Source organism: Mus caroli, unplaced genomic scaffold (genome assembly GCF_978045245.1).
Source record: "Mus caroli unplaced genomic scaffold, Mus_caroli_1 scaffold_2, whole genome shotgun sequence".
In the NCBI taxonomy this organism is placed as follows: domain Eukaryota; kingdom Metazoa; phylum Chordata; class Mammalia; order Rodentia; family Muridae; genus Mus; species Mus caroli.
In genome coordinates, this window is record NW_028227257.1 from 109,006,904 (window position 1) to 109,022,766 (window position 15,863).

Sequence of the window (15,863 nt, forward strand, 5' to 3'; positions counted from 1 at the left end):
TTTTTTTTTCTTTTGTTTTTCCCCAGTGGGAGGTTCGAGTGGCTCCCTGGGACTAAGCTCTGTCCCCAAGGACCTCAGTGATTGATTGGGGCGGTGGCTTGGAAGACATGAGCTTCCTGTCCCTGCCAAGGCGCTATCCTGTGCCTGCGGTCAAGCGAAATCTGGCAGGTCAGATCCGGGTGGAGGCTGGGGCAGAGCCGGGTATCTCTGTTTCCAGGGTTCTTGAGAAATGACAGGGCACCAGAAGAGAGCTCCAGTCTCCCAAGCCTGGTGCCCTGGAGTTCTGCTTTTCTCAGCCTTTCGGTTCCTGAGCACCTGAGTGGAACTCTGCCCTAAAACACCTGCTCCTGAGACAAATGCCCCAACCCTCTGTAGGACTCCATCTCTCCCAGCTAGGCAAGGATCTCAGGTCGTGCTGAGGGGGAGGAGCAAGAGAAACAGGCCTTTGGGGGCACCCCACAGACCTTAGCATGATATCTTGGGATATTAGAGGTCCCCAATCGCTCCCTAGTAAAGAATATACTACGTAGTAAGTAGTATGCTAATGTTCCAGAGGTGAGGAGGGGCACCCCTCCTTTCCCTTCAAACAGCACAGGAGGCGATGGTTCTTTCTTGAAACCATAATTTTACTGTCTCAAAGAAACTTTATAACTTATTTACAAAGTTCGCCCCCCCCCCAAGATACAAAGCAATAAGTTAACACTCTCAATATAAAACTAAACTTTGACATAGAGAACACAAAACACGGTTGATCTCAATCGGTCACATTTTCCAAATTTCACAAGTAAAATGTCAAGATTCTCATTTCACAAAGCATCGGGTTTACAGCCACACACAACAGAACGGAAAGAGGCTAAGCTTGTGCAACATGTTTACAGAACAATAATAATAATAATAATTAATAATAATAATAACAACAATAATATGTACAGCAATTAGATCCTGCACCAGAGCCTGTGCATTCAGGGCGATGACTTGTGTTCTGTGGTCGAGCTGCTGCTTGTGTCTTTAAAGCAACCTGGAATTGGGGTGCTTTTACATAAAGGACAAATTATTTTCTCTCCAAGGCCCATTGGTCCTCTCTCTTGCTGCCCAAAGTATGATTTTTCTTCTTGGCCAGGTGTTCTTGTCCAAACGTTTTTGACAACATCCTATTGGTTTTACATATCTTACTTTCTTACTTCGGTCTTTCTTTTGTTGTTATTTTTAATAATTTGGAGCATGTAAAATGCACTGCATCCTGTTTCCCCTTTCTGCATTCCAGCCAAGTACAAAAGTTACTGTGTACCTTAAAAGTCACTTTCCTGTCCTTGTTCCCTCTTCTGGTGTTTTTAAGGTAAATAGTATGTTTGGACAGCGCCCACTCCATGTCCCAGAGAATTTGGAATTGGTCAACACTCAGCGTCAGATGAAGTCTGTTTTTCAATAAATTAACCCCCCTCCCTCTGATTTCCCCCATTTCCCAAACAAGCTACACAGATGGTCAAGCAGGGCCCGGAAGAAGACCATTCAGGAAAAAGCGGTCCAGGACTCGGTGGATGGGCTGCCGGCAGACCGGTGTGGCTCAGACCTGGTGACTTTTTGGAGAGGTCGTAGAATGAGGACAGCAGACACACGAGGACCTTGACTTCGGCGCACAGACAGTGCAAAAAGGAGACAAAGACGGACAGAATCGAAAAAGAGCATATTTCCCCCTCCTACGTATTTGTTTTTCCTGATAGTCTCACAAAGCTGAGAGTCTGGTCCAGCGGGTTATCTTGTAGCACTGGCTGTCTCCAGTGCCTGCGCTTTGAGGCCACTCTGCTGCTCACCGTGGCCCAAACCAGGTTCGGGCCCAGAACTGAAAGGTCGCTGGGTCAGACTTTTAGGGGCTCCGAGAAGTAGCAAGCCCTCTGCCTTCACTGTTCCTTTTTCTTTTAGTTTTAGCTCCCCCCCCCCACCCCTGCTCCCGCCCATGGGCTCTTCTCCTCCCAGCCCAGGGCGTGCGAAAAGGTGGATGAACCTGGAGGCGGGAGGGGCCAGGCCAAGGGATACGGGCAGGAAGCGGGTGAGTGCGAACTGATAACCTCACATCAGTTGAGGCTGCTGCATAGCTTCTTGGTGCGCTGAGGGATACCAAGATGTGTAGCTGGGGACGTAGGAGCCAGCGCTGCTGCCGGAGCCCTTCCCAGATGAGGAGTTCGGATTCCAGCCGGGTGGTACCGGTGGGGAGCCGGCAGACAAGGCTCTGCCATTCGCCAGCGCGCTGCCCTCCAGAGCTGCCCCGCCTTGCTTCATCAGCTTCTTGAACTTGGAGCGTTTGTTCTGGAACCATATCTTGACCTGCAGGATCGGGCGACAACGTGACTGGACTATGACCATTGAGCCTACCCAGGCCCAGGGAGAAAAGGGACTGGTGGACAACAATACCCACCCTCCTTGCTTTGGGAAAGCTGACAGCTCCAGGATAGAGGGGCAGAGACCACCGCCTCCCCACACCCCATGAGGACCAAAGGCCAGAAAATTGAGCCCCAGGTCCAGCCGCTGTTGGCAACTTTTAGAGCAGCTTTCAGAGCCGGGAATAAGAGAACAGGGGAGAGCCAGGCCTTGGCTTGCAAATGAGTCGGTGCCACCTGGGCTGACGTTTATGGAAGACTTCATGTAGCACAATGCAATAACAATAAAGAAAATTTAAAACCTAGATAGGAACGGGGGGGGGGAACATTTGTTAAAATTAGATCTCCTTTCCTCGTAGGACTAATGGAAGAGGCTACAGCGTCTTTGTTAAACTCTTTAGACTCAGTCCAATTCCCCCCCCCCCCAACGGTGTATTTGCTTTCCCCAGCTCCAACCTAAATCTAGAGACAGACTGGAAACCGGCGTCAGCCCTCATTCGAATGCCTAGGAACTGCCCAAGGTCTTAGAGAAGTGCAGGAAGAAAAAAAAATCTCACTTTTTTTTTCCTTCTTCTTAAGGATCTGGAACTTGGGAAGTGAAGGGCCAGAGGGAAGGATCTGCCTCTGCCACCTCACAAGAAGAAGGAGGTGGGGGAAGCAGGCTTAGGCCCAGGGCCTGAGTGATTAGTGACACACTTTAAAGGCAAAGGAAGATTAAATCCCCCTTCTATTGTTCCAGTTGTTCAGGCACGTGTGACCTCAGAACCTCCAAACAAAACGTCTGGGGAGATCCTTCCAGTTCCCTGCCTGATCAGAAGACCAGGTAGCCTGCAGGTCAGAGAGTAGGGTCCGAGCTAGGGCAAACAGTTTGAGGGAGGAAGGGGAGACACTGAAAGTCAGAGGTGGATACACACACACACACACACACACACACACACACACACACACACACGGGTTGTGCGGAGGACTGTGACACCTAGAACCAGATGCCCAGCGAACAAAAAAATTGAAGCCTGGGGCTCGAGCCCAGCTCCCGAAGCTTGTTTGGCAGAGCGGCCAGATACCTGAGTCTGTGTGAGTCCCAAGGAGGCCGCCAGCTCCGCCCTCTCAGGCAGAGCTAAGTACTGAGTTTGTTGGAACCTCCGGTTCAAAGCCTGCAACTGCAAACTGGAATAAATTGTCCTGGGTTTGCGGATCTTTTTCCCTTTGCCGTTAAAGCGCACCTCGCCGCCTTCCACCACCGTACTCTTCTCGGAGTCCGCCCCTGGAGGGACAACAGAAGCAGAGACCCTTGTGAATGCTGCACTGCCTTTAGTGAGGAGGGACGAGAATGAATGTCTATGGATGGGTTGGCAGAAGTAGGGTCCGAAAAAGAACGATCAAGAAACCCTGAAAGGCTGCGAAGGTCCCTCAAGGTCCGAGCGCATGTCCCTGGCTGCTGCAGACAGAATTGGGTCGTTCCCAAGAGCGCAGCTATTGCCTTTGCAGAGAAAGTTTGCTATTTTTTGCAGGCGGTAGTTGAGGTTTAATTACCCTTAATTGCATACATTGTTTATAGCGCTACGCAATAAATAATTACCGAGACTAATACGTGCACATGTGGGTTTCTGTTTTCCAGCAGGGCATTGTGTGCTCGGCGCACCGAGCGGCCCAGAGGCCCAGACAGTGCCAGGAGACGCGCTCGGATTTATCCTTTGCTGGACAGTTGTAAATTGAATTGACTTATAATTTTTTTCTTTTCAGTGACAAGGATCCACAGATTGATATCCGAAACCTCTACTACTTCCGCGCTTTCCCCACCCCCACCCACCTCTCTACCCCACACTCTCTTGTCTTTTCTCTTTCCCCCTCCCCTTCTCCCCCTTTCTCCTATTCTCCTTCCCTTCTCTCCTTGTCCCTGGCAAGCGCACGTACCTGGGTCCTCCAGGCGGCTCTGGGCGAGGCTGGCGCTGCCGGGGTAGGACTGCACGGAACTGATGTAGGGGCTGGACGCGTGGCTGCTGACCGAGTTGACGTAGGGGTAGCCCAGCGGTCGGGAGAAGGATGAGGCCGAACTGTAGGCACCGTCGGGCTGCGAATGGCCCGCCGAGTGTAAACAGTGCATGGAGTAGTGCCCGTGGGACATGGGAGAAGGAGACATTTGCTGGTTGGGCGGCCCAAACTCCATAAACACAGCCTTGCCCGACACGGGGCTGTTGAGACTTTCTGGCATGGTGGTCATGGTCATCTCTTCTCGCGGGTCTGGGTGTGGGTCTTTCTCTCCTCTGCTTCTCTTTTGGGGGTCTCTATGTTTCTCAGGACAGGAAGGAACCCAATTTAAGCGGAACAGGGGTTTTCACTTTCCATTCATAAGAAAATGGAGTTTGTCTCTTTGAAAAGTCTAAGCATGATGCTGCCGAGCTCCCCAAACTCGGTTCAAAGCTTTGACTCAGCCAAGGTCATAAATATTCATGAGCTGGTGGAGCTGATTGGTCGGCTCTCTTGCATAATCACCGGGGATTGGTCCGAGAAGCTCGGGCTCGGCTGGACTAGAGCGGGCGACGCGGCCCGGCCTGGGGAGAATCGGGTCCACACGTCCGGGCCGGGGCTCCTCTGCAACAGAGCGCGCGGAGCGGGACGCACAATGGGCTGCGGCGTCCGCGCAGGGACCTCGAAGGCGCGCGACTCCAGTCTCCCGCCTCCCTCGCGCGCTTCCCGCCCCAGAAACCAACCAGCCGCGCCCTGCCGTCGCCCTCCCCCTTGCTGTCCCCACCCTTCGCCCGCCCCCAACGCCTGGGACCCCGGACCACTTCTTGAGGTCACCTAGTCCGGTGCGGAGCGCCGCTCCAGAGTCCGGCCGCGGTCTCTGGATCGCGGAGTCGCGCACTGGGCGACAACCCAGGTAGCCTGTAGCCAGCGGTCCTTCTGAGCGTCCTGTGCCTAGCTCAGCGCGCTCCAGGCCGCGCCTCCCAGGTTGGGGTTCTCTCGGCCACATCCCGGGGATCTGGGTTTGGGGGCCCTCTGGCCCAACTCACTCACTCGGCCGCCGCCCCGCCGTTGCCACCGTTCCCAGGGGCTTGCTCGCATTTCTCCAGGCCCAGCTGGCCACTCCAGCTCGAGGCTGCACGGGTCTGATCAAAGCAGTGCGCGTGGAGAGCCAGGAACCCGCGCTTCTCCACCCAGGAAAGGCGGCCGCACCGCCTCCCCCCCTCCTTTCCCTCCCAACCTTCCTGCCTCCCCCTCCCCTCTCCACTCCCCCTGAGCCAGGAGCCCCGGGCTCACTCGCCCCGAGGGCGCGGCTCAGCGTGGAGTCCTGAGGGCCCGCGGTCGCCTGGTGGCTGGTGCGTCGAACTCCTGCCAGGTGGTCATTTTTCGACCTCCTGGGGTCTGGCCAGAGTACTTGGGGTTTGGGAGTCCTAGGGAGACACCGACACCCTCAGCAAATCCTGATCAGTGGTAGGCTTGAATATTTGTGTTTAGATATGCCCCTCTCTGTCGCCCGATCCCTTCCTCACCTCCAGTGGCCAAAGCTGGAGCCTCCGGGCCCGGGGGTGAGGTGGGGAAGCTGGTGAAGGAAAGAGCTTCCAAAGCGCGAGCTTCCAAAGCGCGCTGTCTACCATCTGGGTGCAAGTGTTGAAAAGTGCACAAAAGACTCTCTCGCACCCCCCCCCCACTACTACCACACAGCCACCTCGCGTGGCGCAAACTACGCTGGTTGCTAGGGACTGTTGGTTCCCAATCCCGCCAGCCCCACGATGAATCCCAAATTACTTTGTTAGGTAATTAGAAAGTGTTGATAATTATTTCTTTCATAATTTAGCGGTGTGACGGGGACCGGGGGAAATGATCTTGTGAAAGTTCACACGTGCACACGTATTAGTTACTGATTCATTTGATTAAATGGTAGTCTCAAGTGCTCAGATCCGCAGCTGAAGGCGCCCCATTAGCATAACACTGATGTTTAATTTTCATACGCATAATTAGCCATATATTTAACACTAATAGCAACATGCAGCCTTTCAGCGTTAAACAGCCCGGGGATTTGATCTGGCCTGAGCTGAACCTGCGCCGCGGCACCTTCCCCTATCTGGAGTGCACAGTGATCACTGGGAGACCTCTGTAATCAAGCACATTTTGGCAGAGGGAACACCAATAAAAATGAACATTCAAAACAAATTACATCGGTGATGTCGTTACAGATATGAGTACAGGGGATTCATTCTCTCTCTCTCTCTCTCTCTCTCTCTCTCTCTCTCTCTCTCTCTCTCTCTCTCCTTCTTCAGCAGCAGCTCCTGCCTGCAGATTTACTCTTCTGATTAAAGGCATGAGGCTGTGCGCAGAAACATTTCATGCAGCATGTTAGTTGGAGCAAAAGAGAAAAACAAAAGAAAGAGGAAAAAACAAAACAAAAACCAACAGTCCAAAATTCGTAAACCAATAAAGGGTTTGCCATCGCCTGAAAGGTTTTTGTTTTGTTTTTGTTTTTTCATTAATCACCAAACCACAAGGTGAGGCTTTGTAACACCAACCAACTAAGAACTCCAACTCGGCTCGTCCTGGTCTTCCTGTCGTACTCGTGATTTTAATCGCTCCTTCTTAGTGCCTGTTTTGGGGTATGGAGTGCCGTCCTGTGCGCCCAACGCAGCCGCTTGGATGCCATCTGAACCGAAGGTCTCTTCGCCTTGCGGGCCTTGCCCATGTAAGTGATCGCTGCGGTTGTGCGCCGGGGTTGGGATGGGGAAAACTGGACTGGTGTCTCTTGGAATTTAGTGCAAGGTATGGGGACGTCGGATGACCAGATTGCCTAGGACCAGTTTATCCCAGAGACTGGTTGGGTTGAGGAACGGGAGAGCGACCACGGGTCTACTAGGTGCTCTGTCCTTCCACTTAGCAGAGCAGGAGGCCAGGCTGGCTACTGGGAACGGGTGGGCACGCTAGGGTTTCAAAGCCTGGCCACATTTAGAACTGAGCTGTGTGTAGGTGAGGGAGCACACTCATTTGAATTAGGAGTTATCTCCTAATTCAAGGAAGCAAGTCTTGGGAGAAACTGAGCCGGGTCCCTGAAAGAGTGCACAGGCCTCAGCAAACTTCAGGAAGAGAGATCTTATCAATACTTTGTGAGCCCGGGAGTGCATTCCTCCAACTCTAAAGTGACAAACCTGCTCCAAAATGCTCAGACCTTTGCCAGTCCAAGTATGAAAGGAACTTAGACTCTCCCATTGGTCCTGAAGTTTCCATATCGGGAGCAGAACTCACGGAGTCACCTCAGGAGCCAACAGCTCAGGTGGTAGGTAGCCAGCTTAAGCTTCCTGTCTGGAATCCCTGCGGTTCAGGGTTAGGAGTCAGGTCAATTCAGTTGGTCAGCTGATAAGGAAGTGGAAGAGAGGAGGCTCTTAAAAACAAACAAACAAACAACCCCCCTACTTCTCAGTCTTAACTTCAAAGAACATTACACAAAATTCCTTTAAGTTTGTTTCCTACAGAGCTGCTGCATTTAGCAGCACAGGCTAGATTACTGAATCAGATTATATACCTTCCCCATAAATACCTTCACCTGCAATAATTGTCCCAGTGGTTGGTAAAATCCTGTGGTCCTAATAAAACTATCCTTAGGGGGACCTAAGAGTAAACTGATCTGCAGATAAAGACACCACATGCTAATCTGATTGCTCTAGAAAAGAAGTGAAGTCATTCTCTGGCAAGTATCTTTAAGGCAGCTGGCCCTGTTCCTCTCTAGGGAATATGGATGCTCCGTGGTCACAGCTTCAGTCTCTGAGCCTCTGCCTGGCGAATTCCAGAACACCTCAAAAGTTTACCAGTTGATCTTTAAAATTCCCCATTCCTTCTTACCTTCAAAGTCGGTTTAGAATTGCCGCCACACAACTCTCTACATCTCTAGATGTAGACAAACTGATCTGGGGAGTGGGGGACCATGGATGAATTCCCAAGTTTAGAGGAGAACTGAAATGTACCACTGTGGGCAGTACTTGCCAGCTTCCCACCTCCTCCTCCATGGCTCTGGGTGTCCTGCTAACTCCCTGTGGATGCCTCTATGCTATCAATCCTGGCAAACATAAAATCTCCTTGGCTCCCCAGATGACCCAAGCCCTATTAAGGACATGGCCACCTGGCCATTTGCATGAACACAAACCAGAGTTCACAGAGGTGCTGATGTTCTGTCCCTCCCTAGCCATGCCCAGAGGGGACTGTCTTCTTCCTGTGAGGCCCAGCCTAGCCCACCCTGAAGGTGGGTTCAACAGATCTCTGACGACAAGGGAAAGCAGAGTGCTTTGGGCAAGAATGTATCTCTGCTCCTGAAGCAGGTGGGCCCTGCAGACAAGTTGATCCATAGTTAAAACGGAGTTCCAGATGAGCCCAACTAGGACCTTATCTCAAATGTGCCTGGTGCCTTTTCTCTCAGAGATCCTGTGAAGTCTCAGGAATACCTGATTTGTATAGCCTAGGGAGCCTGTCCCAGGACTGCAGTCAGGGGAGGACAGTTTAAGGACTAGCTGGGCTCTAGACTCAAAAATCTAAAGAATGGGGTTGCAGCTTAAATTTTTAGTACAACAAATGATCTAGTGGGGGAGTGTCTCAGGCTGGTGGGGGACCAAGCATGGCTGGCTGCTGGTGAGGAGCCTCCGGGGTCTGTAAGGGGTTTTGATCTGCTCACATCTTCAGAAAGCCTAAACCTATGGTCCACAGTCAAGACAACGTTTACAGGCAATGCTCCCTGGCTCATCCTCTCTGGGGCAAACCTCAATGAAGAGGAAATTGTGGTGGAAGCAGGTGCTTGCCTCTGGAAGGGCCCTCAGCTCAGCCATTTTAAGATCAACAGGGGTGGGGGGTGGGGGTGGGGTGAACCAGAGTAAAACAGATTTTAAGCTAAAGAAAGAGTTCTGGGTTTTGTTTTGTTTTTCTTTCTGCATGCATGTTAAAGTTTGGAGACTCTAAAACTAATCACCTGCCCTCCCCCCCTCTGTAACTGCCACATGTAAAGACTGGACACAATAGGTTTGAGAGGTTTTTGGTTTTGTTTTGTTTTTTTTTTAACTTGGGCAGAATATGGACAGGGAAAGGGCTAACCACCTGCCCAGGAAGGGAGGTTTGTTTTTCTAGCCACAAGGGCTGTCCTGTTGGACCCGAGTCCCCAGAGCTCCGTCCTCCGTCCTCGCTGCGTTTTCTCCTAGACGCTGCAGACTTGTGTGTGGCCTGGGGATGCTTCCTCAGTCCGCTGGGTCTTGGTGGCCTCCTGGCCAATTCTCAGGCTTCTTGTGGCAGTCTAGTCAGTATCTCCGCTCCCCTTGGCGTGATGAGGACTGTGTGCTCAAACTGCGCAGACCTGAAACACACGGGGCTGCTGTCGGGACACTGCAGTGTGCCTAGGCCTTCCCTTCCCCCAACAGTTCAAAAATCACAGGGCAAACACCTTTGGTTGTCTAGGGAGACCACGGTCCACGCGTCCTCAAGGACTTTAAATTCTGGGGAGCCTTCAGTGATGATTGGCTCTGTGGGAGAGAAACTCTTTAGTATAGTAGATGTTGTTTCAGTAGGTAATGAGAGAGAGAGAGAGAGAGAGAGAGAGAGAGAGAGAGAGAGAGAGAGAGAGAGAGAGAGAGGGAGAGGGAGAGGGAGAGGGAGAGGGAGAGAGAGAGAGAGAGAGAGGGAGAGAGGTTATAAGGAGGCCCCTCCCTCCCTGAGTGTTTTACCCACAGTTGGTGTTGTCATCTTATAAGGGCTAATAATTGATGCTGCTTACACAGTACACTACAAACTAAACAGTAGGGAGAGGAAACGCAACATCATTTAAAAAAATGTATGAAGTTGCCTGGTTCATAATTCTTTTTTTTTTTTTTTTGAGAAAGAAGGGCATTTTAATCAAGCCTTAATTAGGACCCTGTGGATAATAACCACCCAAACACCAGTCCCTCTTATAAATTCCAGTCAGTTTTTAAAAAATATTTGAATTTTAAAAACACGCTCAAAATGTTCATTAATCAGCAAATAACAATTTTCTTATTTTACTCTAATTGCTTCTCCATTAAGTCCTACAGTCAGAACTAGGAGGCCTTGCTGGCCCTAGGTGATTGGAATTTGTTGGTGACACCAATCATGCCATCAGCCAGGAATGGGCCACCATGGAGCGCATGCCACTTGCTGACAGAGAGCAAGGGACTTAATCGCCTCTAGTTACTGGGTGTTAATGAAAAAACAAACCAAACAGAAAACCAAACAGCACATTATGCCGGTAACGGAATTAGAGGTTGGATGGCTGCGGTCTCCTAAATGTGTCGGTAAGTATCTGATTTAGGAAGACGGGGCTAGAGGACATTATTTAATCACATTTACTATGCATCCAAATTATTTCATTATGCTGATTAGCTTCATTAGTCCTTTGCAGGACTTCAGGCCTCAGCAAAGGCCAGTTCCGTCCAGGGGCCCCAGCTCTCCACAGAGGAGCCCAGCATCTAGTTACCTATGGTGAAAGCCATGCCCTCCTCCATGGGCAGATCATTGTCATTTGCTGCAAAGCAAACATAGGAAGGTATGAGAAAAGGAACCAAGGAGAGAAAGAAGCATGGGGGTCGGGGGGGTAGTTTGGACTGCTTTAAAAACACTTGGCCACTTTGCTTTTGGAAAGGATGAGGTTATGGATATCTGGATAAGCCCACAGGGTTAAACTCGGGCCTTGCAGGAGGGGTGTGTGTGTGGGGGGGTGTTTCACCCTTTGTGGTACCTGTGTTCTCAGACCCTGCCCACTCTTGAGCAGTTTGCCAAGGCCAGGCAGGGGGGCAGTTAGGGTCTTCAGATACCAGCAGTCCCTTCTCTTCACATCTGCTGTTCCCCATGCCACCTGATGCTCTCCTGGTCTCCCTAGGTCCAAATGAAGTCTTGGGAGAAAGCTGCCAAAGGACAGCTCTCAGAATGCAGGATGGAGCCAGAGGCAGGGCTCCATTCTTCAACAGCTGCCAGCACTGGCATTGGTGAGGCTCAGGGAGCTACCTCAGGTGGGGGCTCTTTGGCTCAGAGGGGCACTGTTCTGCTGGGTCCCCACGAATCCTCCAGGGACTTGTCCTATCTTGAGTACACAGGGACTTTCTCTTAGGCCTTGTTCAAATAAATGTGCACTCCCCCACCCCCACCCTGGGACTCCTCCTTGCAGTTGCTTCCTACCTTAACCCAAATCCTCCCACCCCTCCTGATGGCTGCTGCCTTCTCTCTGTATTGTACACACCCAGACAGTGAAAAACCGGGCTCTGGGGAAGGAGCACAAGGGTGGGCATAAACCAGAAGACACTAAGAAGTACATGCTGCTAAATACATCAGCTGTCAACGCTGTGGAGGATGTAGTGAAGTTTAACCACAACAGTCAGCGGTTAGTAAAGGGGGTAGAGAAAGAAAAACAGAAAACAGTCGTGTGTGCTCGCTGCTGGGACGGCAGAGCAGTGGAGTTTTGTCTGCAGTCACTTTTTCTAGACAAACACTCCTCGGGCCTTCCAGCCATGTATCCTTCAGGAGAAGACCAAACCAAAATAAACCTCGTTTGGGAAATGTGCTGAGCTGTAATTCAACAGCACAATAACATCCTGGTTAAAATGAAGTAGATAACCTCACACTCCCATACGGGTGGGGATAGGGGTGGTGACAATGTGGATTCAAGAGGACAGAACTTGGAGGAAAACTGATGTCATTCAATAAGTCGCTTCCAAATGAATTCTTACCATGATGCCAAATTTCTGGGTGTCCATGGAAGTATGTTCCTATCCCATGCCCCACAAAGTGTGGACAGACTTGCAAATCATTCTCATGAGTTATGCGGCTTTAAAGTGACCAAGAGACATCTATTTTAATCAAATGTTTTAGTGCGCATTAAGATTAAAAATAAAATCACTTAAAATAGTCTCTGAAAAAGAAAAAAAAAAGTCAGTCCCATTTCAAGTCTGATAACAGCATGAATGTTACCTTCATTGGGGAATAATTTCAGAGTCGGCTGATGCTTGTTAGCAGTCCTTTTAGATACACAAAGTACATTTAACAAAGTTTATTTTTAGGCAAGAAATGAATATACATACATACAAATGTACACTGACATGCACAAGGAAAGTGAGTGCACACAGGGCTGTAACAGAGCACCCCAAACTTACCTGGTTTGGATGGCTTTGTGGCTAAAGCACAGTTACTATTGATTCAGGCATTAGACAGAGAAAATTGTAATCTCCAAGTATGACTTTGTACTTTTATGATTTCCTAAACTCTCATCTAACTAAAGTGTTAAATGTTTTCTAGACAAACACAAAAGATGGTCTGTTTTTTCCTTTTTTTTTTTCAAAATTGGTGATTATTTTAGGGTTCCACTTAAGATACTTATCATTAGCAAAGTTCACTAGCAAATATTTTATCACAATAATATTGAAATGCATTAATATTGGACCTAATACCAAATGCAGACATTTTGGGTTCCATCTATCTACCTATCCTTTACAAATGTAACCTAGCACACAGACTCCAACCCTGAAATCTTTACCTGCAAGAACTGGAAGCTTTGTTGCTATTGAGACCAGGTGAATATGGTTATTGTGCAGTGCCAGATTGATAACAAGACACAGAACACTAACGATTTATATTTTCATGTGGGCAGAGGGCATGGCGCCTGTAGCCCCGCCCACAGCAGTGAGCAGGTGGTTATGGAACCATCACTTGCAATTCCTACCGGATCCAAACGTGTGAGTTCTCAAACCCATTTCTAACAGACTCTAGTTCAGTTTCACACAGACCCTTCTGGCTGACATCTTCAGGAACCATCGCATCCGCATACACTTTTGAAAACTTTTTTTTTTTTTTTTTGTTTTCAGCTGCCTCTGAATTCACCAACCTCAAGCGCTTTGTGCCACCATGTCTAGGTTAATTTTTAAGAACATTTTAAAGAACTCCCAGATTCTTCTTCACTTAGACGAGGATGTCCTTGGAACCAGCAGAGAGGTAGCACTGCATGGAAATTGAGTTTTGGTACAGCCAGTGGGGCAGATACCCTGAGCAATGCCATAGAGAGGAGAAGCCAGCCTTCTTCTCTGGAGCTGTGCTTTGGGGTCCAGGTTGCTTTGCAGACCCCAGGCTTTGGCCAGGAGGTGTTTTTGGAAAACATCTCCCTCACCGTCTCTCCTACATATAAACCACATATAAACGAGAGGATGGAGAGGAGATAAAGGAAGAAGCACAAGACCTCACCACAGCCTGAATTAGGATTTTTTTTCCCACACGAGAATGAGTTCTCCTAACATCCGTGAGTTGTTAGCTCAGTCCCAACAAGCCTCAATAATTTGAAAAGCATTTCAATATAGAGTGTTCTAGTGTTTATTTATTTGTTTATTTGTTGTTGTTTTGTTTGGGGGGGCAGGGTTGCTCTGTGTAGCCCTGGCTTTCTTGAAACTCACTTTGTACACTAGTTTGGTCTTGAACTCAGGGATCCACCTGTCTAGGATCCCTGGGATTAAAAGCATCCGCTATTATACCCAGCTAGTATTTTCTTAAAAGACATAATAAAATAAAATGCTAGTCTTATTTATTTGTTTGTTTGTTTATTTTTCTGTCAATGATCCTACTGATTAGAAGTCTTCATAGGTACACCTTAAACATGTGAAAATGGTAATCTTCATTTTGATTTTCAATGAGAGAAGGCCACTCTAAAACCCCTTAGGGGTTCTCCCCACCCCCACTTGCTACCTCTTCTTCCTCCTTATAAATGAGGCCATACAACCACTAAGTGACTAAAGATATTTGAGGGCCTTCTCCTGCCACAATTTGCTCTCTGGGTCCTGATATAACTTCCAGCGACGGGATCCTAGAATCTGTGTCACACATGCAGGTGTCGAAGGATTTCCTAGCTGGGGGAGGGGGAGCTGGACACACTCGCCTCAGTTCTCTGGTTGGACATGTTCAGTTCCCGGAAGCTAAGGATGCACTTCTGCTCCTGTTGTCTCCCTTTTGAATCTGTAGTTTTCAGAACACTCTTAAGTGAGATAAACCCCATTAATGTTCTCAATCGCTGCTTAGGAACGCGTGCTTTCAACGACTTCAGAACATCCGTGGAGCACAGACTCTTCTCCTGGTTGTGGGACTTAAATCTGATTTTGGAAAGACAATACAAATGCCAAAGGAATTCAAATTCTACTTCTTCAGTGGGAAAGCAGGTGCGGCCACCAATAGGATGGTGGGGTGTGCACCTACCTCTTTAACTCAATGTTGGGGGGAGAGGCTGGAACAGAGGAGCAGGCAGACGCTGAGAAGTCAGGCCACGGCTCCCCAACACCAGTGCACCATAGAACCACTGCTGTGTCTCAGCACAAGGGGGTTTTCTTGCCCTGAACATTTCACAGATTCAGAAAATAACTCTCCAGGCTTTAGCTCTTCTGTTCTGATTTTCTCTAGCTAAAATCCTTTAAGGCAGGGCAATGTCCAGTCATGAGACCTGCACAGTGACGACAGGATGGCTTTCAGAGGGAATGCTGAGGGCGGCTGTGGAAAGGTAGCTTTCAAACTCACTTTGCAGTTATATTGTATCATGACTGTTCATGGCTCAGTTACGGCTTACAGGTGGAAGGGAGACTTCCTTTAGGGGGCTTCCTGTAACTTTTTTTTTCCTTCAGTTTAATTCTGTTAAGAGCCCTCTTAATATTGTATTAGTAATTGTACTGTCTAAATAAATAAAACTTTTTAACACATTTCAAGTAATTTGTGTGACTAAAACTGCATTCCCCAAGAGGGCAGAGGAGTACTGTGTTAAGTACACACTCCTAAAGAAACAAGCACACACATGGAGCGTTTCATTAGCACTTTCAGATGAGTCCCCAGAGAACTGAGCTCCGAAGGACCTCATCTCTTCAGAGACAAGGATCCCAAAAGGTAGCTGATTTGATAAGTTATGGAATTTACCTTAACCTTCCTAGGTTTTCAGTCCAAACAGTAGCCTCTAAATGGAGGAATGTACAAAGTCAGGGATCCCCTCTGATGACAGGAATGTTTAAGTACAATTAGTCATATTTTTGAAAGCCAACGACTGTTTTCCAATACAGTGGGACATTTTATTTTTTGTTTCAAGCAGGATCACAAATTACTATATTTTTCTTACAATAGTGCTGAACTTTTATTTGAGGTTCTCTGTTTCTGAAAAGCAGACATGATGGATTGAAATAAAAGATAATTTATTGCAATGCTTACTTTCATGTGCAGAGAGACGCAGTGTAATTGTCATTTACAGTAGCTGTCAAGCAAAATCCATCACGATGACATTAAAATGACTTATTTTGCCTGAGCCACTTATTGTTTAAATGTGCATAATCTAATAGAAAGAGATTATTTTTCCAAAAAAAATCTTGCTTTGTATTGTTCTAAATTAATATCAAAATATATACTTATGAATTAAACATTGAAAAACCCTATTTATTGATAGTTTCGTCATGACATCTCCAAGCGTAAGTTTAAATTATTTTGGAGTAAACTGTCATAGACTAG

The 15,863-nt window shown here is 48.5% G+C and overlaps 2 protein-coding genes across 8 annotated transcripts in view; both read right to left on the reverse strand.

Annotated features, from left to right (window-relative positions):
- Positions 1 to 1,984: 1,984 nt before the first annotated feature.
- Positions 1,985 to 5,022, reverse strand: Dlx1 (distal-less homeobox 1). The gene is made up of 3 exons (XM_021156260.2): positions 4,290 to 5,022; positions 3,440 to 3,639; positions 1,985 to 2,322 (listed from the first exon to the last, which is right to left on the reverse strand). Exons 1-3 carry the CDS (start codon positions 4,600 to 4,602, stop codon positions 2,068 to 2,070), a joined length of 768 nt encoding a protein of 255 aa, XP_021011919.1. The 5' UTR covers positions 4,603 to 5,022; the 3' UTR covers positions 1,985 to 2,067.
- A 4,356-nt stretch (positions 5,023 to 9,378) lies between these two features.
- Metap1d (methionyl aminopeptidase type 1D, mitochondrial) overlaps positions 9,379 to 15,863 on the reverse strand; it is a 76,335-nt gene continuing 69,850 nt past the window's right edge. For all 7 annotated transcript variants that reach the window (XM_021149781.2, XM_021149790.2, XM_029474213.1 and 4 more), the window contains 4 exons: positions 12,077 to 12,174; positions 10,831 to 10,878; positions 9,784 to 9,862; positions 9,379 to 9,696 (listed from right to left, as the gene is read on the reverse strand). In XM_021149781.2, the coding sequence (XP_021005440.1) occupies positions 9,618 to 9,696; positions 9,784 to 9,862; positions 10,831 to 10,878; positions 12,077 to 12,174 (304 nt within the window). In that variant the 3' untranslated portion in view covers positions 9,379 to 9,617. The remainder of the gene's footprint in view (positions 9,697 to 9,783; positions 9,863 to 10,830; positions 10,879 to 12,076; positions 12,175 to 15,863) is intronic.

Bases quoted from the DNA above. Each gene is read 5' to 3' on its own strand.
- Dlx1 (XM_021156260.2), bottom strand. From the start codon at position 4,602: ATGACCATGACCACCATGCCAGAAAGTCTCAACAGCCCCGTGTCGGGC. The intron at 3,640-4,289 runs GTACGTGCGCTT...TTGTCCCTCCAG, and splicing joins GAGCCGCCTGGAGGACCCAG to GGGCGGACTCCGAGAAGAGT. The intron at 2,323-3,439 runs GTATCTGGCCGC...CCGATCCTGCAG, and splicing joins TGGGACTCACACAGACTCAG to GTCAAGATATGGTTCCAGAA.